This window comes from Phyllopteryx taeniolatus, chromosome 23 (assembly GCF_024500385.1).
Source record: "Phyllopteryx taeniolatus isolate TA_2022b chromosome 23, UOR_Ptae_1.2, whole genome shotgun sequence".
NCBI lineage: Eukaryota > Metazoa > Chordata > Actinopteri > Syngnathiformes > Syngnathidae > Phyllopteryx > Phyllopteryx taeniolatus.
In genome coordinates this window covers 6,896,792-6,923,426 of record NC_084524.1, presented here as the reverse complement: position 1 = coordinate 6,923,426, position 26,635 = coordinate 6,896,792, and the positions used below count along the sequence as shown (strand labels likewise).

At 44.3% G+C, this 26,635-nt stretch overlaps 1 protein-coding gene across 7 annotated transcripts in view; it reads right to left on the bottom strand.

Moving 5' to 3' along the window:
• Nucleotides 1-2,400: 2,400 nt before the first annotated feature.
• ppargc1a (peroxisome proliferator-activated receptor gamma, coactivator 1 alpha) overlaps nt 2,401-26,635 on the bottom strand; it is a 197,220-nt gene continuing 172,985 nt past the window's right edge. For 3 of the 7 annotated variants that reach the window (XM_061763367.1, XM_061763369.1, XM_061763370.1), the window contains 11 exons: nt 21,903-22,097; nt 19,755-19,880; nt 17,158-18,334; nt 16,281-16,326; nt 15,992-16,065; nt 12,685-13,825; nt 11,433-11,519; nt 10,814-10,934; nt 8,775-8,896; nt 7,614-7,765; nt 2,401-4,939 (listed from right to left, as the gene is read on the bottom strand). In XM_061763367.1, the coding sequence (XP_061619351.1) occupies nt 4,836-4,939; nt 7,614-7,765; nt 8,775-8,896; nt 10,814-10,934; nt 11,433-11,519; nt 12,685-13,825; nt 15,992-16,065; nt 16,281-16,326; nt 17,158-18,334; nt 19,755-19,880; nt 21,903-22,097 (3,345 nt within the window). In that variant the 3' untranslated portion in view covers nt 2,401-4,835. The remainder of the gene's footprint in view (nt 4,940-7,613; nt 7,766-8,774; nt 8,897-10,813; nt 10,935-11,432; nt 11,520-12,684; nt 13,826-15,991; nt 16,066-16,280; nt 16,327-17,157; nt 18,335-19,754; nt 19,881-21,902; nt 22,098-26,635) is intronic. The other 4 variants (XM_061763371.1, XM_061763373.1, XM_061763372.1 and 1 more) reach the window with 2 other exon arrangements.

Sequence of the window (26,635 nt, the reverse complement as noted above, 5' to 3'; positions counted from 1 at the left end):
ATAATCATTATCTTTGTAAAGGCAACATTTCTCTTGGTTGTATTAGATGTTATTAAGATTTTGTACGCGTTACGTACAAATCACATTACACAGTCCGAGCTCTTCAATAGGTCCCCTAAAAGACTTTTTTTTTTCTTTTTCGGTTTTCAAAACTGCACACACGCATTTGTCAAATGAGGTCCGTGTATACATGTTTGCGTAATGAGGCTCATCAGTTAGATCTCCCGACACGTTTTTTTTCAGCGTGCAAGTCTCCATCCGCTCCGTAATAAAACTCAAAATGACCCATTTGTATGAAGGAAACAAGCATATTTAATTCGTCAGCACTTTGAACCAATCCATTAAGTGCAGAAGTCATGGACGTTGATGGTGTTTTTGCAATTGTTATTGATGCAAGTCATCAATTGCTAAAGAGTTAGCGATGATATGCGGTGCGAATGCCGTCAGCTGACGTCCCTCCCAAAACGGGCCGCCATTGGCCCGGAGGCCCACGTAACAATTAAAGGAGCGAGGCGAGCGTGCGATCAAAAGATCACGTTAGCGACCTCCTCGATCTCATTCCATGTGCTCATCCATCAACAAAACCTACAAACATCAAGACTAAAACATCGCAATCCTGTTGTTGTTGTTTTTCCTAATTAATACGCTGCGTCTCGGGCACACTCGAGGTAATTAACTTTTTTTTTTTTTTTTTTTTTTTTGCTGGCGCCGCACAGCAGATGGTGATTGAAAATTCAAGGATGAGTCCCTCAATCAAGCGCCATTTGTCAGTGGCCATTAATTATCCAGCGAAAGAATACATCCGGTCCCCAAAGTTGATCGTTTAGAAAGAGAAAGAAGAAGACCGTCCTTCTGTTCCTCATTACTCTTTAATGGCAGAAAGTGCTGAAACTAGAATGTCGCGTGGGGAGATTGCAATTTTAATAGCACTGTCATTATCGTTCTCCCATAAGGTGGCATAAAAGACTCGGAAGAAGAAAACAGAACGAAGATGAAAGGGTTCAAAAATTGGGTTGAAAATTACGCAATGCACTACCAAAAAAAAAAAAAGCCATCGATAATTGTTGAATAACAATCATTTTCTTGCGTTTCTGTGGACCGATGATGGGTTGAGTTCTGAGCTCAACGTTGGACAACTGATTGACAAGATTTGACACCACCGTCCTCTATTTTTGGCCAGACATAATCAGCTGGGAAAAAAATAAACTAAAACTACAGTAGATTAGAAAGTTCACGCACTAGTCACAAAGTAAACTCGAAAGGGAGGCTTGTGGATGACCACTCTGTAATCCAACGGGATTGTTTACAGTTCTGTATCTGGACAGTGGAACCTTGAGTTAATGGACAAATTGGGGGGAGGGGCCGTCCGTTAAATCCGATTGTCCGTTAAATTGAATCACTTTTTTTGTGACGTAAAACCCCAGAACAGTACAAAATTGTTTTGTACTTTTTTCCTAGCCTCAAAACACCCAGTGCAGAACAAAATGACTATCCAAATTTAGCAAGCTAGTGGATGGAAGGGGTGATTTTGAGTCCCAATTGGACACAGTTTTTTGGTCTGTTAAATCTGACGTCCGTCAAATCGGGGTCCGTAAAATCGATCAAGTTAGCATTCTGGACGAAAGGGTACCAACATTTTCTTCCCACGTCTTTAAGTGATTGTGATGGAACGAAATATGGGGGGACTGAAAGATGAGAGAGAGACTTCCAGGAACGGTTTCATCACATGAAAAGGGCAAGCAGTGTGGAGACCTCCCGCTGAAATGAAAGCCAGTCGCCTCTCTTCCTCCAAGGCTAAACAGCGGCCTTAATAAAAATAAAAAATAAATAAATAAATAAACACAATCACACCCTCATGGCCCTTCAACTTTAATGCACATTCCCCCATATTTTCTGCTGGCCAGAATGAGGAAAAAGGGGGCAAACCAAAAGATATTTTTCAATATATTTGTTTGTTTGGTTCACGTGTTGACTGCTTTTGATTTATTTTTACACCCAATCTGTGTGTGTGTGTGTGTGTGTGTGTGTGGTGCAATTTCAAATGTTAGAAATGAAGCACAAAAGTGATTCCGGCCTCCTGCGCGAGGCAGAAATGTCCATTATCAACTGACTCGCTCTTCTTAATTAAATTGTTCGCTCGGACGTTTTAATTAACTCGCAGGCTGAGTCAAGTTGTGGACACAGACTGTGGCGGCGTTCTCTCCCAGGTGATCCGAATACCAAAGAGGGACGGTTCAAACTTCAGAGAGGATTCCTCTCCAGTCAGCTTTCAATCCTCGATGCCTGGGTGCGGGCAAAAAAAACAAAAAAAAAACAACAACAAAAAAAAAAACATATGCACAGCAGAGATAAGGACTATGTTAAAAAAAATAAATAAATTAATTAAAAAAATAAAAAAAGTCACATTTTTCCCTTTATTGGCATGGTGAGGCTGATGAAAATTGCACATGAAAAATGAAATTCACAAGAAATTCGTACAATAGGTAGAACCACAAAGGCATTGGTAAGGCAACGTGGACAGGACACACACACGCACAACTTTATTCCCACACACAAACACCTGGCTAAAATCACACTCGCACATATTGTCCTTCCAAAGAAAACATGATTACCCGACAAAGCAGTGGCAAAGTCCTCGGTAGGTCACGATATTAAAAATTGCTCTAATATATTGCTACTCTAGGCCATTTACAAAGCAGTTTTATTACAATGATTAAAGCCACACATCTATTAAACGGGACACCATTACTCAAACGCTACACAGGACAGCCAACGTAAAGAAAACAATGGATGGAAACACTTTGTCTTCTCTTATGTTCCCCCTTTGTTTCCACCGTGTTGTCAGCACCTTCTCGCTTTCCGCCACGTGCACGACCAAACGATGAACACGTCCACGTCGAACACAGTTGTACACGCGCAAAAAAAGTCGGGAGTTTGCCACACATGGATGTCACGAAGGTAACGCGTGCATTTAACCGCCACAGAGACATCTTAAAGGGACCAGCGCGTGGGCGCTGACGTCACAGCGACAGCGACTGGGTAATGGGTCAAAAATATAAAATCAAAATACAAAATAAAAATTAAAAAAAACAAGACCAAAAAATATCACAACAATCAGCGTTAAAATACAATTCTGAAAAATAATTTATTGCTTTTTATATATTTTCCCCCCTTTTTATTTATATTATTATTACTCATTTTGTTATTACTGCGAATAATATCAGTAGTATATGTTTTTTTCTTTTCTTCCAAAAGATTTTTTTGTTTGTTTTTTTTGTTTTTTTTAAATTCAAGAAAGGAAACTGTAAACTTTTCGTTTGGCATTCACATAATCGAGTGAGAGTGGAGACGCAACAAAGTTTTTAAGACCGGCGCGAAATTCCTGCAAAGAAACCCCGTTTATTGCTGTCTGTTTTACTTGGGAGTAAAACAAAGCAAGAAAGTGCTGCGGACTCGATGAAATGAAACGAGATGAAGGTACTGATTGTTTCGGAAAAAGGCATAGAAGGTCGTATTATTCCCTACCTTCGAAATTATTGGACACCCTGTCTCGTGATTGAGCGTTAAATGAAATTCCCCCCCCAAATTTTTTTTTTTTTAAATTAAATAAACTCACGTAAAATGGAGGCCATAAATATTGCTGATTCAAATATGAAAATAAATACATAAATATGCATTTTTCCGCTGATTGAAAAGATTCCTATGCATCATCCTCTCCATGTGTTGAATCAATGACAACCATACAAAGCACTAAAATCAAACCATATTGCAGATACATATACAAGTATATATGTACATACAGTATATATGTACATACACACACACATACGTCGTATATAATATATACACAATATATTGTGATTGCTTTAGAAATAATCAATTAAAAAAATTAGGTCTTTTGTTTTGATAATCATGAAAAACATTTGTAAAAAAATGCATTTCACACTGGAGAAAAACACTGATTGAGAAACCTGGCTGAATAACTTAAAAAATAAAAAAAATGTTTGTTCACATGCTGCTTAAAAAAAAATCGCAATCGGCCACTTCAGTTTTTTTTTCTTTTTTTTTGCCTTTTTTTTTTTACAATCATTATATGTCTCCTAAACATCATGTAGGCGTACAGTATGTTTTACAGTATCATAATTACTATCGACATCCATCGACATTCGGAATTAAGAAAATGTTTTCTCCGCATTTTTAAAAAAGGCTGCGTTTTACAGTGCATAGCTGTAACAAATAACTTTATATCCCGTATGTACATGAAAATAAAAAATATTCCTTTTTAGTTATTTGTAAATACACAACTACAGTTCTCTTTCAAATGTAGACAATAAGAGATACAATTCCCTCAACGCTTGTTTTTGAAATGTAACACCAGATCCAAACAAGACGACAAAAAACAAACAAACAAAAAAAAATCAACAGCAAAATCAATCAATCTGGCTGAACAAGCTGGCTGTTTTCATCCCCTCCAAAGAATTGTGGGTATTGTAGTGCTATGCATTCTTCATTATTATTATTTCCCCCCCTCCCTTCTTTTGTGGTTCTACAGCAGTCAAAGCCGCGCAGCAGGTTCTGAGGGTTCACTGGCTTTCCCAGAAGTCGCTTCCTCAGCTCTTCAGCAGTTATGTTCATGTAAACTTCATTTTGGATATATTCTCATAGATAAGAGGTCTGTAGACTTACTCTTCTTAAATACTCTACCACATATCGAGTGTAAAACTTCTCAGTGTCGCGTCGTCAGGGGAAAAAAAAACAAAAAAAAAAAAAGACGCGAGTGAGGTATCAGAAGTCCCTCGGGTGGGTGGGGGGAGGGGCATGGAGCCACAAGCGGGTTACCTTCTCAGGCTGCGCTGGGCCTCCCTCAGCAAGCTGTCAAAATCCAAGGAGTCATACTTGCTTTTGGTGGATGTGGGGTCGAAGTCGTCCGAATGAGAGTCTGGAAGGGAAAATGACCATTTACAATTAATTCAGAGTCAGGACAAGATGAAAATGCGCCGGCGATTCCCTGAGTTAAAACCCAAATCACTTTTCCTTTTCATTTCAAGTCTACCTAGCAACAGGTGGCCGGGATAAAGGATCCATGCAGCAAGGTCCACCACTTCTTGTTCAACTTTCACATTTTACAATATGCATTAATTGCATGAAATCGAGACTTAAAAAAAAAAAAAAAAATGTTTTTTAAAATAAAACAGGAAACAAAAGTTATTAAATCTGGAATATATTACTTAATTTTGGCAAAATGATCTGCCAAACAAACAGGGTAATTTGATCTGGCAACATTTCTTAAAACAAATAAACAAAGATAGCCTAAAACACCACACACAATTTCCTAAAGATAGTGTCGTTATATTACATCTAGAATGATGGTATTTCTTATTTTGAGCTTATCGTACTTAGTTATAATAATAAGTTATAATAGCTTATTATAGGTTGCATTCAATCATTTAAAAAATTCGTTGACATCCTTTTATACGGTTTCCCAAGGGTCCCCTTTTTTTTTTTTTTTTTAGCAATTCGAGTTTGTCTTTTCTGCCTGGCGCATTAATATTTGATACGTAAATAAGCTTTGCTCTGATTGGGTTGCTGTTAATACTTCATTTAAATATGGTAAACGGCTTTGTAATGACTGCACAAGCTTTGCCATTTCATCCACAGTTGCATTACAAATTGTAAATATAGTTAAGTATTGTTGTAAAACGCAACATATGTATCCTTTATAGACTGTGTTTGTATGGCTCGGTGGCAGCTGAGAGCCGTGTTGCCCTTCAGCTGAGTTGAGTGGGTGGGTATCAACCACAAAGTGGGCAGGTACTTGAATAATTAAGCCGTTTAGCTCGGTAGCTTGGAGGCTAGTGAACATGCTAGTTAACTTTCCCGTGTGTGTGTTAATCGGGGACTAACACACACAACAGCTCGGAGCGAGGCACTGATGTTTTAAACAACGTCGCTGCGGTGGAGCGAGCTGTTTAGCTGTTCAGCTCGCGGGCCAGCGAACATAATAAACAGTTAAGTTCCCCTTACGTGTCTGTTGTGTGTTACGCGCTGCACATGGAGCGAGGCTGTGGAGTATTGGACGGAGGCAACACCGGTCCACCGGCATTCCATGAGCTCAACTAGCGGTTAATGACTCAGCTGTCCACTCTCTGTCAGCTCACTGAGTGAGCTTGCGTACCACAACAATGACAATTTATCGAGTCCGGAAAAACTATCATGTCCATTTTATTTACCGAGTCGATATAGTAATTATTGTGACAGGCCTAGGCATGGAGGGGGGGAATGAAATGGTCTTACACAAAAACTGCCTGGTAAAAAGAAATATCTTGGCAGACAAATTTTTGGAGCATATTTTGCCTCCATTTAAGATATTTCATCTTGGCTCGATTTGGGTGTTTGCAATGTGTTTTCTCCCCAAATGCCTTGGACGGTGTGGGCAAGACCAACAAAACCCCACAAAAATCCTGATGTTTGGATTGGATGTGCTGGAAAAAAGTGTCTATTTTTATACTGACGCCTCCACTCTCTCATATGTCCTATTTTTCCCGATGGAACAGATAATATGTAGGCTCTAGCTTATCTCTGGCAACAGACAGCTCCAACAAATGGGGGCCCCAAAGGGACCCAGCAGCACATGCTGAGAAATGGGGCTGACCACGGCAGCGAGAGGAGATACCAGGCGTGAGCTACGCTAATGCGATGGCCGACGGCTGCGTTTGTGTCACGCTGCGCACCTTCAGGGATGAAAAATAACCCTGGTGCTCTACTTTTAACTAATGGACAGTGTTCTGTGAAAACACACAGACACAAAAATGACACAAATAAGCTTGGAGACAACACTTATGAGGATAACCTCCCCTGTTTGTGATTGATCCATCCTGAGAACCTCACAACGGAACGAGACAAGGTATCCTATTGGCATCCTCTGAATATTATAAATGCACAATAAAGGTTGGCACACCCATGTGGAGAGCTCAAGTCATGTACAAAATCGGAACATTTTCACATTAAAACTGTGATGAGTAGCATGGTCTATGAATCCATTTTACCCCATTGGGAGAACATGAAATCCGTTGGCTTGAAATTTCACAAACACCTAGCTAAAATTCACACTTCGCAAATGCCTGGCAAAAAAACACTTGCTTGAAATTTCACAAAGGCGAGAATAAAAACAAACAAAAAAAAAACAAAAACTGTTTTGACTGACTTCATGTGATCGTTCTCCATGGTTGCTGTCCCATTCCCTGTGTTTTCATGCCAACGAGCATCCAACATCAGTTCCTTCCTGCAGCTAGCTGTTCACAAACAGACCTCTGAACTCGAACTGACCCTGTTGAGCAGTGAATGCCCAGCGGACACGTTGAGGGCGATGCAGGAATTGTTGCCAGCACAGAGCTGAGTCTCCTTTTATCTGCATCCCCATTTTTGTTTTGCCGTATTAAACCTCTTCCCCCCCCCCCCCCCTCCCATCTCCTCTTTTTCCTGACAGTCCTCGCAGCCATGTAAACATACAAGGCTGCCCCCAGGGGTTTGGGATTGGTGTAAGTGTGTGTGTGGTGGGGTCTGGGGGGGGGGGGGGAACAACAACAACAACAACAACAACGCTGCACACTTACCCAAGTCTGTGTAATGTGATTTGCAGAATTGCTTTTGTCCGCCGAAGCACAGCTCGAAGCGCGGCTCGTTCGACCGCCGCAAGGTGTGTCCGTTGTCGAGGGCGGCGAGGGCGTCGCACGTGTAGCGGTATGTGATGAAGCCAAAATTGTCCCTGCGTGGTCAAGGATACAAAAGGAATGAGTCAGAGCGGCACGCTGAGGGCAACGGTAATTCAACGGCCTTGTCTTAGACACCCTATTTATATGCAAAAGAGAATCAATGAAAGTGGCTCCAAAGATAGCATCCGCATAACAACAATAAGACAACAATAACTAACATCGGAGTTGGATTTTATTGATATGTGGACTGGGAAGGCAGTGCGACACTCCGTGAGGAAAGGTTGGGACAGGACATGCTTGGATCGGGCACAACAGGGTAGGACACCAGAATCAGTGTAATCTTTATTGGCAGGTAGGGAAACAATTAGGGCTGGCGAGGGGAAAAAAAATCTAATAATAATAATAATAATTTGAATAACTCATAAGTCGACTTTCTGCTTCGAAAAGTTTCCTCCGGAACCACGTTTGCGCGGCTGGAACCAAAGTTTCACATGGACATTTATTGCAAACAGACGCGGTAACGGGCCACTGATAAACTTTGCCAAAAACGACAGAGGAGTGTGTACAAGTGATTTTTAAGACACTGTTAGAGGTGTAATGTACATATAACATGATGTATGAGTGAGCTGAATGGTAGTTAGCATATTTATTTTTCTTAAACCTAAAATGGTAATCATGAGGGCGCTAATGCTAATCGCAAATGCTAGCAAAGGCTGATTTTGGTTTTCTACCATACACCATGTACCAACATACGCAGTTTTAAGGATAGAAGTCCAGCCCTCATAAATAAGAATAAAATGCATGTTAGTAGTAAAAAAAAAAAAAAAAAAACTTTTTGGCGGGGTGGGGAGGGGCGGTGATTACTCAAGTACTCGCCGTAATATCTATAGGATAATAGATTCTAAAAAGATTTGATCGTGACAGCAGTAGAAACAGTTCCTTAGACCAAAGTACTTGAGTCTGGAACATGACTGTCTTTTGTCGAGAACATGAAGTCACGTTCGACGGGTAAAACTGACACATCTGTTGACTTTTGGACGCACGCAAAAGTGGAGCGCTTACCCATCGTCCCTCAAGTTCACCGCACATTCTTCAATCTCGCCAAAGACTTCAAAGCGCCGCTTCAACTCGGTCCGGGTGCAGTCGGACCTCACTCGCCCCACGTACACCACCCGTCTCTCTTCCTGCTCGTTAACAAGAAAGACAGAGCAAGAGGCAGGTGATTAAAAGGGGCGCTAGTCTGTCTGTTTCACCCCCACCCCTTTTCTCTGGTCTTCCTTCACCATCCCTAATGGACTAGCCCTGATTGCCCACCGCAAATGTCTTATCCAGTATGTTCCTCTGTGATTGGTTTGCTTCGCCTTCGCTTATCTGGTCGAGCTGTATGGGGAAAGTGCCTCCGGTCTGCCGTGGCACTACAATTCCTCTTCCTCTCGGTGCAACACATCAACCACGGGGGAGACTGATTGTTATCAAATGATGCAATGTCTTCACTCAGCGAGTGCTTCTTCTTCATCCAAGTCTAAAAATAAAGCTTTGGGTGACTCACCCTCATATCAGTAAGCATCGGTTTGATTGAGTTCTCAAACTGACAGTTTAATGGTTGAGGAATCTAAGGAATCTTTTCTTTTTAAGACAGTGCAACATCAACAGTTTGTCTTTTTTTTTTTTGGGGGGGGGGGGGGGGGGGGAAAGGGGGAATTCCAACAAATGCAACAGAAACTGTTTTGAACAGTTTGCAGAATAGAATAGACAATACTTTGCTGTCATTTTAGTGCATACCGAAATTGGAATACTACTCTTTGGTATGATCTCAAACAAAGAGATAAGGAGACACATGAGGATCGTGAGCAAATTAAAATGTTGACATGTGCAAAATGCAATAAAAGAAATAATGAATTGGATGAAATAAATGGGTGGGTTGGTAAAAATGATTATTTTGTTATTATTTTGGGTTTGATGTGCCGCCATGTCATCCGCAAGCTGATCTGCACTGGACTCGTTTAGATAGTAGCATGTGGCTTGAGCGTGATACAGCGCGAAGGAAAACAATTGTATACGAAAACACACATCGTTACACCCCTAACTTATTGACCCATAAGGCAGAAACACCCAGATTTCCTTGAACCTCAGAGGACGTGAGGGTCAAAGCAGAATAATGAAGCCGCTAACTGCACCAGGCTGCAATTATATCTTTTGAGGAGTTTAATTGCATCCGCTAATCATTTTTACACCGCACACACCTCAGGACACGGCGTACAAGTCACATTATTTATTTATTCCTTCATTTACTTCACTATAGCGATCCGACGGAGGCCTGTTGAGATGGTGAGTGGCGTCTTAAGGGTACTTGTGACATACAGTATGTAAATCAGGTGTCACACTGAAACTTCACCTACGCCCCAGGAGAAATCCAAATTAACTACAGATTTATACTTTGTTGCCTCTCTTTCATGCTTGGGTTCTGTCCGTGACGGACAAGTAAATGCTGAATTAGGAGTTTAGTTGCTGACAACTGATAAATAGGCAGAATTTTCTTGACGGCACCCCCGAGGGCTGCCTGTGTGGGAGAGAAGCAGCCAGACGGACAGAGATGCTCTCACATCTCTGCCTTCTTAAAACTTGTTTGACAGTGTGAGAGGTAATTGTTTGTCTGCGCGCCGGCCAAGTTTGCATTAGCGCGTCTTTTAATGTGTTCTTTATCGACGGGCGGTCGAGGCGTTGCTTTGCTGGCTTCACCCTGTCTGAAGGAGACAAGAGACGTAGTGATTTGGTGCTGATGCCGCCATTGTCTCCTGAAATGCCAGATTCGTTCGGACTCAAGTGTTGGAAACGACAGGGCCAAAACCTGGATTTTTCTTCGCTTCACTGGCAATTGACCGAGCCCCAACTTCCTTGACAGAGATCCTTTTGTGCTTTGTCCTTCACTAATTTAAAAAGACACCCAAAAATACACAAACTCGACAAAAGTCCTCTGGCATTTGACTTTGCATGTGTCCTAAAGAAAGCCCAAAATGTCTTCATAGACCATGCATCAATGTCTTTATAGACATTAGCTGCCATAATGCTGAACGAGGGGATGGGATGGAAATAAGACTCACAATTGCCTTCTGTCGTTGTCTGTCCCTCTGCTCGGCCCTTTCGAACTCCCGCTTCTCGTTGTCCCGAAGGTACTCTTCCCTCTTCAGCCTCTCATGCTGATACTCCTCGTAGCTGTCATACCTGAGGAGGAACATGTAGTTTCTGATCCTCAAAGGGAATCCAAATGAAAGGACTTGATGGTTCGGTGCCTCTCTAGCAACCATATTTCCATGAAAAAAAAACTTAGTTAAGTCTAGTTTCTAAAGTCAAAGGGAGCAGGGTAAGCTGCATCTGTCAGCAAAACTTCACATGCCATTACTTTCTGCCCAGGAAGTGCAACATCACCCACACTGCGCTGATGAGTAACTCTCAGCCTTGTCGGGTGTCATTAGGCACATGGGTGCCAAAATCAGCTGGGAGCGCAGTGATGGTGTCACTCTACTTGAACCCCAGGTTCCCAAATCGTTGCCTTTTCACAGGCGCAAAGTTGATTCAGCATTATAACACCACCACGAGCATCAGCTCGTATCAAATTACTTTGTGGTGCTTTCAGTGCATTTCGATAATTGTCTTGCACCTTCAGTATTGTTTACAGACATGCTCCTAACGGACACAGCGTAACTAAATTAAACGCCTCACCTTGGCCTGCGACTGAGAGGAGATCGCGTCTGCGGGCTCTTATGACTCCTGGAACGGAAAGTGCTCAATTCATTGTTGTGGCGACACCTGTAGGGGTGGTAAAGAGATCTATGAAGATTTTTGCATGCAAAAAACTGCTCAAAAAAACTGATTCAGTTTGTTGGCGAAATAAGGGAATCTGGTTGGCCTAACTAAAGAGCAAATTGCCCTGCACTCCTCAAGCTTCAGATGCTTCATTACTGAAGCTGAGGAACGACTGTGAATTATGGAAGAAGAGAAGCCCGGAATGTCGGTTTGGAAGGATGGAGAATCTCTAACTGGGGAGATGTGAAGAAAACACATCAAGTGTCCTGTTCTCTCTGTTCTGCCGTGGCCTAGTATTTTCGGGAAGCTTGTCAGACTGTAATTGAATTGCCTTGAGACTATTATTGGATAAATGCGTGAGTACGTTAGCGCCGAGCGAAAACAAAACGATGCAACAGAATTGAAGTGACTCTGCTGGCTCCGTGGAGTAAACTGACCTTTTGGTAATCAGGTAAACATACTGCATTGGAGTCCAGCACGGAGAAGCACTACCGCCGACTAACGTCATTTACTCACAACAGACTCAGTTTGCCTCGCGAAGAAACCCCACAGAAAGCTTCGACGTGCTGATCAAAGAGAACCATGGGAAATGAAGTTCTCACGCGCGCTCTGATGACAGGAGTCGCCTTTGAAGAGGATTTGAGACGACATTCCCACAGCCTGGATTTGGCTTTCATCTCCGCGCGATGTAAAAGAGGAGGGATTGAGCGTGCCATAAAAACAACAGCTGCTGCTTAAAACAATAACGCTCGCATCAAACGCAAGCAGCAGCATCAGAGGAAACAGGGATGGGTGTTAATATTAGGAAGACACTCAAAACTCTTTCGAGAGATGAAAAGTGTTCAGAATACGCGCCTCTCCTGGGAGCTTTCATATCAGGATATTCCCTTTTGTTGATTAGGTGTCATTTTAGGGAGAACACTCAATTGAATAATGTAAACACCAACTGATCAGATAGTTTAGTCAACCTCCTTTCACCTAAATATAGTATGTAGCTCGAGAAAGCTGGGAATAACAAGAGCTCAAGAAGTCTCCAGGGTTGGTCCAGTCTGACACAGACTGATCAGGCTACTAAATTGGACCCCCTGCCGCTTTCCAAGCCCTGTTTAACTGCATTGGTGGGGATCAGCCAAGGTTCTGGTAGAGGAAGTTCATTTGGGTTACTTACCAGGAAGACGGGCGTCTATCAGGCGAGCTGGAGAGAGAGCGCCTCCGGTAGCCTGAGGAAGAGCTGCGTGAGCCAGAGTGAGAACGGGAGCGGGAGCGGGAGCGGGAGCGGGAGCGTGACCCGCCGCCGCTCCAGCAGAAAGGCCTGCTGGGCGACAGAAGGAGGGAAGACGGCGGCGAGACGGAGCCTCGCGAAGGGGAGCAGCTCAACGGTGGGGAACAGGAGGGAGAGCATGGGGGGCAGTCAAAGAGTAGGTCCAGAGGGGTGCCCTCCCACGGGTAGAGGAAACGACTCTCACGGCCCTCACCCAACTCAAGCTCATCGCGGAGTGACAGGAGCCCCGAATGAGGGTAGCTGGAGCCAGGCAACCTTTGGGAGTCAACCTCTTCTTCCTCAAGAGATGGAGGGGGGCCAACCCTGTTCGCTTTGCTGCCTGACTCACTTTGACTGTACAAAGCTTTTAAGGGGTAGCCAAAGTGCTTGTTGAGTTCAGCTCGGATTTCCTGGTCGCACAGGAGCTTCCGGGTGAGGACATATGAGCTGTCCTGTTGCGAAAGGACCTGGGAGTTCTGGGTAAGGGACTCCTTCCCTAATCCCCGGACGCAAGCGTCTTCTCCAATCGCAGAGGCAAAACTCTGCCGCTTAGCTAGAGGACAAGATGATGATGAAGGTGAAGAGGATGGAGGCATGGCTGAGTCCTTACATCCGACATGCTGGTCCCCCACTGCGCCTGCTGCAAGCACAGAAGCAGCAGTGGCACCTTCCCCCACTGAAGCCATGGCACCGGCGGCCGTATTGCTGTTCTTCTTTGTGCCCGCTGACGCCTGACAATAGTCATGGTCACTGAAGCCACGGGGAGGAACCCGTTTATGGTTGCTAGCACTGCAATGCTCCTCAAGACTGCTCCCTTTCGTTTGTTGAGTGATGGGGCACGGGAGGACAGTGGACGCTTTGCTCAGCTGGGCATACAGCTCAGTCTGTTCAGGACCCTTCCTGTTGGGGCCGGGGCCCAAGTCGACCAGCCTTGCTCTTTTGCACGCCAAGGCCGAGGAGGAACATGAAGACAACTTGGTTTTGAGCGATGCTTTGAAAGGATTCTCTTGACTGGCTTTGTGTGGGGGCGTGGTAGGTGGTGTCAGACCTACAGAGGGAGGGGGAGACATTAACTTGGCGAATGGAAGTCAACAAAATAAAAGCGGGCTCAAATATAATGCATTTCCTCCCTTCATTCAACTAGAAGTCAGTTTATGGATGTAGACAAAGATATGCGCTTGATTAAAATATGCACTTTCACTATGATTAATCCTGATCTCTATTTTATTACAATCTTGACAGATTAATGTAATGCTTGATGTAACTTAACATGGTGGTGCTGTAATACGGTTGGCTTGCCATCCCCCGCCCCTTCCTCAGTGACCTTGGAACGATCCCTTTTGGTAGGGAAAAACAACAACAACAACAACACTGCCGAGGACACACCTAATGACCAAACAAAAGGTCACCAAGAAGAAAGCCCAGCGCCGTGACCCTTCCTTGCAGAAAACCCCGACGCTAAGGTGTTCCTGTTATACATTGAGGACGTATAATGGAAGCACAAGGGGCAAATTGATTATCATTCCTCTCAGATGGCATGTCCCTACTGCTCATGGCCTCCCGTCTATTCCTCCACTCCTGGTCAGATTTACAACCAGACAGATGGCAGTTATATGGGAAGTCCTGAGATGAGCCCACTTTATAGCATTGTTAATGCACTCACACAAGCGGCCGTCGCCATTACTCTCATGCCCCCATTTCCTCCTCTCCTCTCGCCTTCTTCCTCTCCCTCACTCCCGTCTGCCACCTCATCCTCCATATTTTCCTCGCATACCAGAGTCAGGCACTCCTGACACACCTACGCTCTGCCACTCTTCTTTACCTTTCTTGTAATGCACATCATTCCTCCCTCGCATCTGAATTGCACCAAATGACAGCTATTAGCATCAAATCCAGCATGAGAGGAGGCAGGAAAAAGGCAGTTCGCAAAAGGGAGCACAGGACATGGACACGTAAATATGGGAGGTGGTTGCATTTGCAATGCGTAGCGGATTATCATGCAGCATGCAAGCTTTAACAGCCCATTGCCACTTTTTCTTCCTTCTCTCGTATCTGAAACACATATGTATAAATTATGCCGAAGAATAGACACAATGAAGCGCCATCTGTCCAAAACGGTGAGCATGTAGGGTCATAAACTAGAAGCCATTAGCAGCGGCGTGTAAAATAAATCAGAATTAGATAATATGTTTCCCTCAGTCAAACTTTTGAGTGATGGATGATGTGGCACAGACACAAACACTAATCATGTCACCACTGGAGGGAAAAGAATACAAGGTTTTTATCGTTACCAAATCACAAAAGCAAATTTCACAAGGCGGTCCTGCCGCAAGTGATGCAATTCCAATTGGGAAGTCAGGAAAACACACAGCCAACAGTAGCTACAAAAGTTGGCACAAGATTCTACGGTTAGTTATCAAGTAGGATTCAAGCGCTGACTTGCCTCAAAGGTGGAACCCCCCCTCCGCCTGAGTTATCAGTTACGCCACCGTAATCTCATTGTAGTAGAATTGCACTCTTACTTCGCAAAAGACCAAAAAGCTTCCACCTTGGCTTACTGGAATCTATATCCATCGGTCTCATTCAGCACCTGCTAATCCCTAAGTCGGAACAAGTGGGGGGCTCAGTAACCTGGAGCTTTACTGGGCTAATGACTTCCCAGCTAATATTCAATCCCAAAATCTGGGCTGGATAGGGAAGCTGGTTCAGGGGTCAATAGACGCATGCAGTAAAATCATAAGAAATATTAACCACATTAAGAGTTAAAGGTTTAGAGTTCAGTTTTAGCATCCCTGTCCTCAAGACACGGACAGTACAAGGTGCACACACACACACACACGCACAGTGAGCCATTTCCACAGCTGGTAAATGAATACTTAAAAGGGGCGGCCGGTGCAACTTAACCGACTGGACGAGGCAAAAGGACAGCGGTGCTGACCTTGGGCAAATGCGGTCGCCAGTCACACGCAAACAGATGGGAGAGGTATAACTCCTTAGAGCAACAAAACCAGTAATTTAGCTACAATGTGTCAGCTAACTAAGCGGCCAGTCGGACAGTATCAAGATTGGGAAAAGGAAGCGTAACAGTATCTTAAGCAATGGAGGATGGAGGTCTTTCCTCATTAACCGACAGCCTAATCAATACTCGGGACACGTGAATGTTCCTCGAACCTTGAACACTGGAAGAAAAGAGGTTGAGGAACTGTCCGCTTACCTGGGGTTCCAGCAATCTCCACACTTAATGTGCATTCAATGGTTTTGCTCTCAAACGGTGATCCCTTGTGGTCACTGGAAGACAAAAAAAAGGAAGAGGTCTTACTCGTCGGTGATGCCAAGGCTTGAAAAAAGTGATCTAAGACGTGGAAATGAGTCACAAAAATGCCTCAAGATTCGACTTGTAGTCCATACTGTGCTCTTTTGCTGTCTCTTTCTGATCTCTTTCTGTGTCTTGTTTTTATTTGAATTGTTTGCCTAGAAGAATGTGGAAAACTTCTCACACTTACTTTGGAGACTCTGGGGTCAAAGGAAGTGGCAAGGTGCTTGGTTTGGCTGCAGAACACAAAGGAGCATGGGTAATTATTGATCTAGTTCGAACACTGTTGGCAGAAGAGAACAGGTCCACATTCTGCGACAATTAATATCAAATTGGCTCATTAAGTGCACTACAAAAACACCCATCCCTTGTTAGAAGACTGCACTAGTGTTTTTATTTCTATTTTTTTTAGTTTGATGACCCCATTTTAAATGTTTTTTTTTTTTTTTTTTTTTAATCAATTTACTCTCTTAGGATAGACTGTTGACTGTGTGAGGCAGGATGAGGTGATGGCGCGTGGGTCACAGGTGTCTTCATACAGACACGTTGGAATGGAATAAAAAGACAGACAGAGACGATGCCACAGACAAGACAATGACGGTGGGTGAGGCCCTCCACGGACAAGTCATCATCGCATGCACCAACAGCAGAGGAGGGGGAAATAAAGAAAGGAAGAAAGGAGAGTCAAGGAAGCTTGTGCAGTTGCCCGAGGCTTTGGCCAACTTGTGCTCCGGCTAAGGGAACGTGGCTTTAGTGGCTAAAGAGCAGGACCCGGGTTTTGAGGCTAAAATACTCAGCACACTCAGCTCAACCGGCCAACTGTATAAATGCAAGACATACAGTAGCAAGACAAGGCTCACCCCTTTTCCCACACCCTGTGTTTTGGTTTCACTCAATAGAAATCGGAGGTAAAATGGTGTCAGTCGTGTTGATGCGCTCGGAATGAGTGTTAGCTTCGAATTAGAATAGCGGTTAGTCGTGACGTCAAACTGGGAAGTGGTTAGAGCAGGAGAGGGAGAAGAGGGAGCAGAGATAAGGCCAGTGGGGGGGGATGCAGTCATGATTACCTAACAACAGGTGGTCGTCTGGGTGCTCGCTGAGTGCCTGCCTGTGGGGCTGCCCGTGCCCGTGTATGAAGCAGGCAGGGGTGGGCTCTGCAATGCTAGTATCTGGGAAGAGTGGGCTCGGCGGGCCCTGTGAGGGCGCCGCGGCGGGGCTGCCCGTGACATGGTCATCATCAAAGACACCATCAGGAGCAGCATCATCATTATTATTATTATTATCATGGTCAACATCCTCCCCATAGCCTCCCTGGCTTGACCACCCCAGCTCTAGTCCAAAGCCCATGTCTCGCATGTCGGCGTTTGTCGATCGACTCGGCTGTCTACCATTGGCGCACTCTTCCTCCTTGGGTTTGATACGCTCCGAGCTCTTCCCCACTAATTTGCCGTGAGTGCCGGTTAAGGGAATGAGAAGGTGGTCTCGGTAGCGAGCAGGTCTCTGTTTGGTGGTGAGCAGCTGGCTAAGTAAGGGGTGCCCCGGCTTTGCGTCCCTTTTCTTAATAGTCACTGTGATGTGCCTACGTTGGGTGCGGTTGGCCCCACTACTCTTATTTCGAGTGGCGCCTACAGCCTCTCGGCAATGCTCACAGCTGTGACTCACCTCTCGGGGAGGGAGGGAATAAGAATGCATATACCTAATGAACCTAGCGGCGGCCAGGTGGCCCACATCACCTGGCGGCCTTCCTTCTTCGCTGGCTTTAGGGCGAGCGTGGCCGCAGCTGTAGGTTCTGTGGCCGACAGAGATAGAGGCCCCCTCCGACTCCTCAACCCCGTCATCCTTAGCGCAACGCTGCCACTTCCCAGCCCCACTACAATCGCCTGCAGCCCGGCTCTCACCTCGCTGGTGATGCTGCTGTGGCGGCGGTTGCGGCGGCTGCGGCGGCACGGCCGACTTCTTCTTGGAAGCGGTGGTGGACGAAGAACAAGTGGAGGACAGGGAGGAGAAGGAGGACGTGGATGATGAGGACGGCGAGGAGGAAGAGGAGGAGGCGCCCAGACCCAGGCTGCTCTTGTCCCTGCCGGGGGCGCCGCTCCAGCTGCCTTTGGCGTCGTTGGCTTTGGTGTGGAGCAGGATGTCATCGGTGGCTGTTAAGTACTTCAGCAGCTCTGTGCAAGGCCGCCTCAGAGGGCGGTTCTGTTGGCTGGAGACCCCTCTTGCTTTGCCATTCCAGGGACTCTCCATCTGTTCAAAAAGGGGCATGACATTTTCCCAAAATTGGAACTCAATTTAACTATATATCAAATCAAGTTTATCCGTTGACATGAATTGAAATGACTTTATTCCACTACATCCCCGTAAAAAAACACAGTGAGCACTCAGAGTCCGTCGCCAAGCCGCCACACGACGAGCCGCCCGGACATAATCTCTGCGAAGTCTTTCTTTGGCGAGGGTTTTGTTCCAAAAACGTGACTCGCTGTACTGCGATGCTCTGTTACATGCACCAGCAAGGACTGATTGGCGTGCTGCATTTCCACATCAGTAGGAATGGAACTATGTCTCCCTATACTACAAAGCAGAGCGTTTAGAAGAAGAAAAAAAAAATGAGCGAGAGCTCACCGCACGCTGCTGCAACCGCGACACTTTCCAGGGGTTCCCAAAAAGCCCAAGCACTCGCACTTTTGACTTTCTTGAAAGCCAAATTAGCTGAGAGCTAATTTACAGCTAAGAAACACCGACAACTTAAATATGTGATGTTCAGTGTTTACGCTGTGTAGAGAAAGCATAACTGACCGTTTCACGTGGATGCCAAGAGTTTGAACTGAAACAACATTTGTTCTTAGAATCTTAATTGTGCCATTTTTTTTTCTTCACTGAAGCAGTAGCTTATCTGAAGCTTGCCTGTATCTCAAATTTTGGCTGGCAAAAGAAAGCAAAACAAATAAAAATAATAATAATAAATCGACCAAGCGATGGCTCATAACTAAAGAAAAAACAAGTAAGTTAGGGCATTCACAAGTGAAGGTGCCGCCGGACTTATCGGTAGACACAAGGCTCGAAAGAACAACTCTGGTAGCTGGAACACAGCGGCTGCTGAAGTGACTAGAAAGCGATGGCGGGTGTGAAGTCGTCATCTTAATTGCGCAGCCCTCTGAGCGCTCTGTTTGCACGCCGGGGTCCTTCGGGAGTCCTCGTTCGCCGCGCTCCGCAAACGCACGACTCAAAGGCACCGCATGAAAATGGAATCAGACACTGTGCAAACATGGCGCGTCGCGAATATGTGTCTGATCATTTCAAAGTAAGAGAAAATGTCTTGTAATATGTGTTTGGACACAAAATGACAAGCCCGTATCGCGTAACTTCATCGTGAACTCATTCGTCGTTGAACGTTACCCGATATTTGGAGCCCCATCAGTGTTATTCTTCTGACGGGTCCCCATATCAAGGCGGATAAGTGGCGGCGCTAATGAGAGTGTGGTGCCGGAGCCGCGCTTGCAAAGCCCAACAGCAATCAGCCTGTTTTCATCACGAGAAGCCCCCCTACACCCCTGGGATAGCAGAGCGGTAGTCTAACAACATCTAAAGGCGGGGAGCAAAACAAGAAAATTGCGAGCACGAGAGCAGAGCGAGGAAGATTGACTAACATAAAAATGAGGGCGCGTACCTTGACGACGGCAGGTGGTGGTCGGATGCGGTGGTTGCTGCTGGCTGCATGGTTCTGTGCCTTGCCACCTGTGTATTGATTATAGCTGAGCTGGGAGTTTGCGGGCGCCAGAAGGAGCTTCTTCAGCTGGACCCGAGCGGTGCGGGGGAGGGAGGGGGGTGGTGGAGACGGTAGGGAAGGAGGGCAAAGTTAGCACGGATTATGCAAATGTCCATTTTCTTTCAATTGCCGCTGATTTTTAACCCGTCTGAGCAGATGGGGGCTGCTAAAGCGGTGAAAAAAAGTACGTGACAGGTTTGTCCTCTCCAAGGGGACTGAACAAACACACTGTAAAGCTCATTAGGAAAGTTAAATGAAGTATAAGTTCAACATTTTAGACCTAAAAGCCAAGAGAATTGCTCATAGCTTGTGTGTAAAAATAATCGCACAATGCTAAGAGGGCTGCCCTGCTGCCAAAAGAGACAACTTTGGCACAAGGAGCGCGGCGGCGGTGGTGTGGGGGAGCACGGATTAGCCGAGACCTACCGGGAACAGAGGAGATAAATTTCCCTTTGCCATGCCTTTCATTCAATGCCCACTCCATTTCAGGCCATAGTTGGCCCCACCGTGGTGCTCGTATTTGAATACAATTAGAATTTACGAGCCATGCAGATTGGAGTTACCTCCTTTGTTTGGGACAAGAGGCCATGTCTAAATACTACAACCCCAATTCCAATGAAGTTGGGACGTTGTGTTAAACATAAATAAAAACAGAATACAATGATTTGCAAATCATGTTCAACCTATGTTTAATTGAATACACTACAAAGACAAGATATTTTATGTTCAAACTGATAAACTTTATTGTTTTTAGCAAATAATCATTAACTTAGAATTTTATGGCTGCAACACGTACCCAAAAAGCTTTTCTTTTAACAACATTCAATAAACGTTTGGGAACCGAGGACACCAATTGTTGAAGCTTTGCAGGTGGAATTCTTTCCCATTCTTGCTTGATGTACAGCTCCAACAGTCCGGGGTCTCCGTTGTCATATTTTACGTTTCATAATGCGCCACACATTTTCAATGGGAGACAGGTCTGGACTGCAGGCAGGCCAGTCTAGTACCCGCACTCTTTCACTACGAAGCCACGCTGTTGTAACACGTGCAGAATGTGGTTTGGCATTGTTTTGCTGAAATAAGTAGGGGCGTCCATGAAAAAGACGTTGCTTGGATGGCAGCATATATTTCTCCAAAACCTTTATGTACCTTTCAGCATTAATGGTGCCTTCGCAGATGTGTGAAGTTACCCATGCCATTGGCACTAACACAGCCCCATACCATCACAGATGCTGGGTTTTGAACTTTGCGTCCATAACAGTCCGGATGGTTCGTTTCCTCTTTGGCCCGGAGGACACGACGTCCACAATTTCCAAAAACAATTTGAAATGTGGACTCGTCGGACCACAGAACACTTTTCCACTTTGCATCAGTCCATCCTAGATGAGCTCGGGCCCAGAGAAGCCGGCGACGTTTCTGGGTGTTGATAAATGGCTTTTGCTTTGCATAGTAGAGTTTCAAGTTGCACTTACAGATGTAGCGCCGTACTGCATTTACTGACATTGGTTTTCTGAAGTGTTGCTGAGCCCATGTGGTGATATCCTTTCCACATTCATGGCACCCAACTGTTCCCAATTAGCCTGTTCACCTGTGGGATGTTCCAAACAGGTGTTTGATGAGTATTCCTCAACTTTCTCAGTCTTTTTTGCCACCTGTCCCAGCTTTTTTGGAACGTGTTGCAGCCATAAAATTTTAAATTAATGATTATTTGCGCAAATCAGTTTGAACATTAAATATCTTGTCTTTGTAGTGTATTCAATCAAATATAGGTTTAACATGATTTGCAAATCCATGTATTCTGCTTTTATTTATGTTTAACACAATGTTCCAACTTCATTGGAATTGGGGTTTTAGTAGTATTGTCACATGTAGGCACTAACAGAGGACAAGAAACAGTCAGTTGTTGTGCACATCCACAACCCAGTAGCGACTGACTGACATCAAGCCGAGGAGTCACATTTGTGATCCAGAGCCAGCACTTGGTACAGTGGTTCCATACGAATACTTTTAAAATGACAGGACAGCCAAGACAAATGGAGAAGGCTTTACCAGGGAAGGCTCCTCGGGCTCTGGGGTGCGAGGCGAGCCGTCGGGGGAGGACGGACAGCTCTGGTCACTGGCATTGGTCACGTCCCCATCTGCCAGAGCCTCAAACGAAGGCAGACCGTCCTCATCCACTGGGATGCTATCCAAGGTCTCTGTAAGCACTGCCAGCAAGTTGGCCTCATTTTCTTCATCTATCTTCTTAGCAGGCGGGAAATGAAATAATAAAGCAAAAAAAAACAGAAGACAGACAGAAACACAGAGAGAAGGGGAAAAATAGGACATTTTAGTCTGGAAGTTGTAAATCTTTTCCTCCCAGGAAAGTAAGAGTGGTGGGTGGTTGCATGCACACTTTTATTGTTAATACTGTTTGTTTTTTTTGTTTTTTTTTCTCCAGGAGCTGGCTCTATTCTGGCAAACAAAATTCTCTCCCCCTTGCAAAGTGAGTCAAGCCTGTCACTCATATTTTAAACACGCAGCTTTACTGGACCAAAATAAAATCGTCTCAGAGAAAAGCCATTACACCAAGGCTGACAAGTAGCAAGTATCAAGGGGGAGACGCAAATGTTTGGGGTGGCGATGGAGGAGTTTGTGGGCAAACAATGACTGCGAGTTCAATCTCAAAAAATATGTTTGCCACCAATCCCCAGATTTGGAGAATTACTGTCCACTTATGCAAAAATAAACATGCTATATTTAGAAAAAGTTGACAGGACAGTGGATGCTAATGACAGGTTTCAAGTTTCCGTCAAGAAAAAAATAAAAAATAAAAAATATGTGCATTATCCACTGTAATTATTCCTTATTCCATACTAAAAATATATTAAATAAGCATGACTCACTATAACAAACGAAACTTATTTGCTTTTTTAAAAAATAAGTCGTACTTGTTAACAGGATGACAAGCAAACGGTGTCGCGACAAAATCAAAGTGCCGCTTGCTTGCAAACACCCATTCACTGGGTGTTTTTTGGACGTGGATAAATAAGTGTTATTTTGCTTCCCTTGACAAAATGTCACCGGCCGCCACTGGTTATTTTCATGTCCCACGCCCCCGCTACAATTTTCATTTACAGATGACACAGATGTCTTAGATGTTCGGTTAGCTCGCTAACAGTGAGGAAAATGTTAATCGGATGCTCAGTGATTCGATCGTCTCCCTAACAACATGAGCACTCTGTCATTATTAGAAAATGATGAAGGGGACATATTTCAACGAGATAACACTATGTAGACTGGGGGCATGCCACACTAGCAAGCAAAACGCCTCGCAGGAAATTGCTCTGTATGAGGTGTCATGCTGTTTAATTACTTGTAAGGAGCTTTAAATCCACCACATTGAAACGGTGTGCAACCCTTTTTTTTCCCCTCAGCTTCAAACGTTATTACCTGGCGACGAAGTATGTTGAGGAGCGGGGTGGGGGGGGGGTCATACCTTAGCCCAAACTCATGTGAGAGATCAAAAGTAGGATTATAAACGCCTGTCATCTTTAATGAGCCATCTGTTTTGCTCTGACGTCCTCCTACAAGAAGCCAAGTGATGTACAGAAAATGTTCCGGAAGCCAGAACACTCTTGTTTAAGAATTCCAGTGGGCTTAAGAATGATCCAATCCCTTGTCCACACAGTGAGAAATAGTATTTAGATGTTGACTGACCATTTTGGGAATGATGAGTCCAATAACCGACCAATTACTGGCTCTCTTTGTATATTGACCGACCAATGTTTGCATGAAGGAGTCCAGGGATCGACCGGATCGCTGGTTTTGTCTGTAACGGTTGGCTGATATTTCACTAAGGCCCACAAGGGTACTGGTATGATCCCAATGTGTCAAAGTCAAGAATGCAGGGTGGTACCACACCAGTGGGAACCTCCCAAAAATGTAATTTTAAGAGAATCAAGGTAGCTTCCTAAAAGTGCTCGGACAAGTACAGCGGATCGGTTTGAAGCCTGCTGTCCACTTATATTGATTACTACTGAGCTGCGGAGAGGATCGGGGGCAGAAGGAACAAAGAAAGGAAAAAATAAATAAATAAAGGTCTCGGTGGAAACACTTTTTCGCCCATCCCGCTTAATGGACCTCGCCGAATTAAAGAGATCTTAACAATCGCGGGCTAATTGTGGGATCACAATATATTAACCCCGCTGCAATTCTACAGGGTGCCATTCTGTGGCCGTTTTATTCCAAATGCTTCAATTAGCCATAAAACATGCTGGCAAGTGCTTGGCAGAGCTTCCCCTCCCGCCTCCTCTGCCCCACGTCAGCGCAAAGAAAGCCGCTTGTTCATTATTAGGTGAGGTCCTTTTGTTATCAGGTAGGGCTCTCTTTGAGATTATCCTTGCCATTAACTATTTTATTGAGTTCCAGACCAAGGCATTGTGTTCCAAGAGATACTATTCACCAGGCTGATAACAGAAGGTGGAAAAGTGAAAGGAGCTGCTTTAAACAAACACTTGAAACTCTGGGCCAAATAGTCAAATTAAATCTGCTAATTGCTTCTTGAGCGTTGCGAAGGCTAACAAAAAAAATAAAAATAATCCAAACATATCAAAACAGTTTTTTGGGGAAAGGAGACAATAGACCAAAAGGGAATGAGCACAAGATTAAGTTCCACCGAATGTGGGAAGACGAAACATCTGCGATGAAATGGGTCATCTGCAGTTAAAGTTTCATTCGTCTTGCTTTGCACCGTGACATCTTAATTGCGTTGCTTCATCTAAATCTTTCCTGGGTGGTCACGTTTGATCAGATTTCAGATGAATCGTGTCGGCTTTCAACTTTGGGCTAAGATAAACAAATCATGACACTTTGGCAAAACTCTAGGAGGACTAAATCAAGGTGAGTCAGGGGCTGGACGCACATATGGTCATGATGGCGGAAGGTGGCAGGAAAGGGTAAGGGAACAGCGAGAGACGGATCGGAGCGTCCCGCCAAAGACCTCTGCTCATTTAGCATGAACTCACCGAAATAGAGAGAAGGTGATTACGGCCTGTGTGGAGCCATGCGACCGTACGTAAGAGTTCCCTCCGTTGTGCGCCTGACAGACTTCCAAACCATAAAACTAAATGTTAAACCTTCAATCTGTCCCGGCACTGCAATTAGCTTTAATAAATAGCAGCCAACTGGCTCTTGTTATCATCAGAAGCTACTCCCAATCCAATCATTTTATGTGGTGGTGGCGCTACCGTGACTTTGTAATAATCCATTAGTCCTGCTCGGAATTCACCACTCGGCGTCTCCTTGTTAAAGCATACGAACTATGCGGATGAATTGACATTAGGCGGCATTGCAGGAGTGCGCTGGCTATTTATATGCCAGATGTCTGTCTCCGCTTTAGGAGGCCGTGCGAGTAATACATCAGAGAGGAAATGGTTTGACCCGTCAATGAAGGTGTGTGTGTGTGTGTAGAAAGATATCTCTCCCGGGAACCATTCGACACTGTTAGAACACTATCAGATGAGCTGAGAAGTGAGAAGAGACAATATATATATATATATATATATATATATATATATATTAATAAACTGTATATACTGTACATGTACAGGATATGCATGCGACCAGCTCCAATTGCGACGCCTACCCTTGGGATGTGAGCAGGAATGTTCTTTCTTCTTCCTGTTGTGTGCAGTCTCACATTGTTCCGCTAAAAGCTGTATCGCTCACCTAGATCTTTTTTTGTACATCACAAGGAACAGGACCCGGCGATGAACACTAGAGTCTGTTACTTTACTGCAAATATGCTATCGTAACGTCTGCTGAAAATGAATGAGCCCCATTATGTGATGCGCACACAATAAGGTCTGTAATACGGTTTATGCGCAATTTACGTTCACATTCGGCAAAAGGGCTAACCCTAATGTCTGCAATGTATTTTTGTCAAATGTCAATGTCGACCACAAAAATTGGTTGACGCAAAAATGTCTGCCTCGAGGCAATTAAAAGTATTAATAAAAGCATATTTGCACCGCACGGAACCAATTTGCGCCTGCCGGAACCATTTGGCTAATGTCCATGCTCGGACATTTGTTGCAGACGGACGCACTGTTGTGCCGTTGGAAAAGCATTGCCAGAAACCACAGAGGAGCGTCTGTAAGTGATTTTTAAGACACTATTAGATGTGTAATGTACCTATTACGTGATATATGATGAGCTGAATGGTAGTTAGCGTTTTTTTTTTTTTTTTAACCTAAAATGGTAATCACTAGCGCGCTAATGCTAATCGCGAATGCGCACCGTTTAGTGAAGGCTGATTTTGTTGTTTCTAATTTTGTGTTAATGCCACACACTCATGCGGTTTAAGGATAGAAGTCCAGCCCTCATAAATGAGAATAAAATGCATGTTAGTAGTAAAAAAAAATAAAAAAAATAATAATAATAAAAAATAAAATATTGCGGGGGTCAATTTTGTTTTTTGGAGTGGGGGTGGCAATTACTCGAGTACTTGATGAAATATCTATGGAATAATCTGTTCGAAAAATATTTGATATTGACAGCCCTAAAATAAATTATGTACGTGCATTTAACTTTTGTCCAAAGACACCATCCATAAAGATAACATTGCAGCAAGTTTAGCTTCAAACAGTCGCATAATCGAACTGTAGCCCTGCTCATTAGCATAGCACTCATAGGCAGTCAGCTATTCCCGTTGTCCAGGTTTGGTCACGCGATGTTCCGCAGATAGTAGATTGCCACATTTTTTTAATTTTAAATTTGTTTTATTTGACAAAACTATGGCC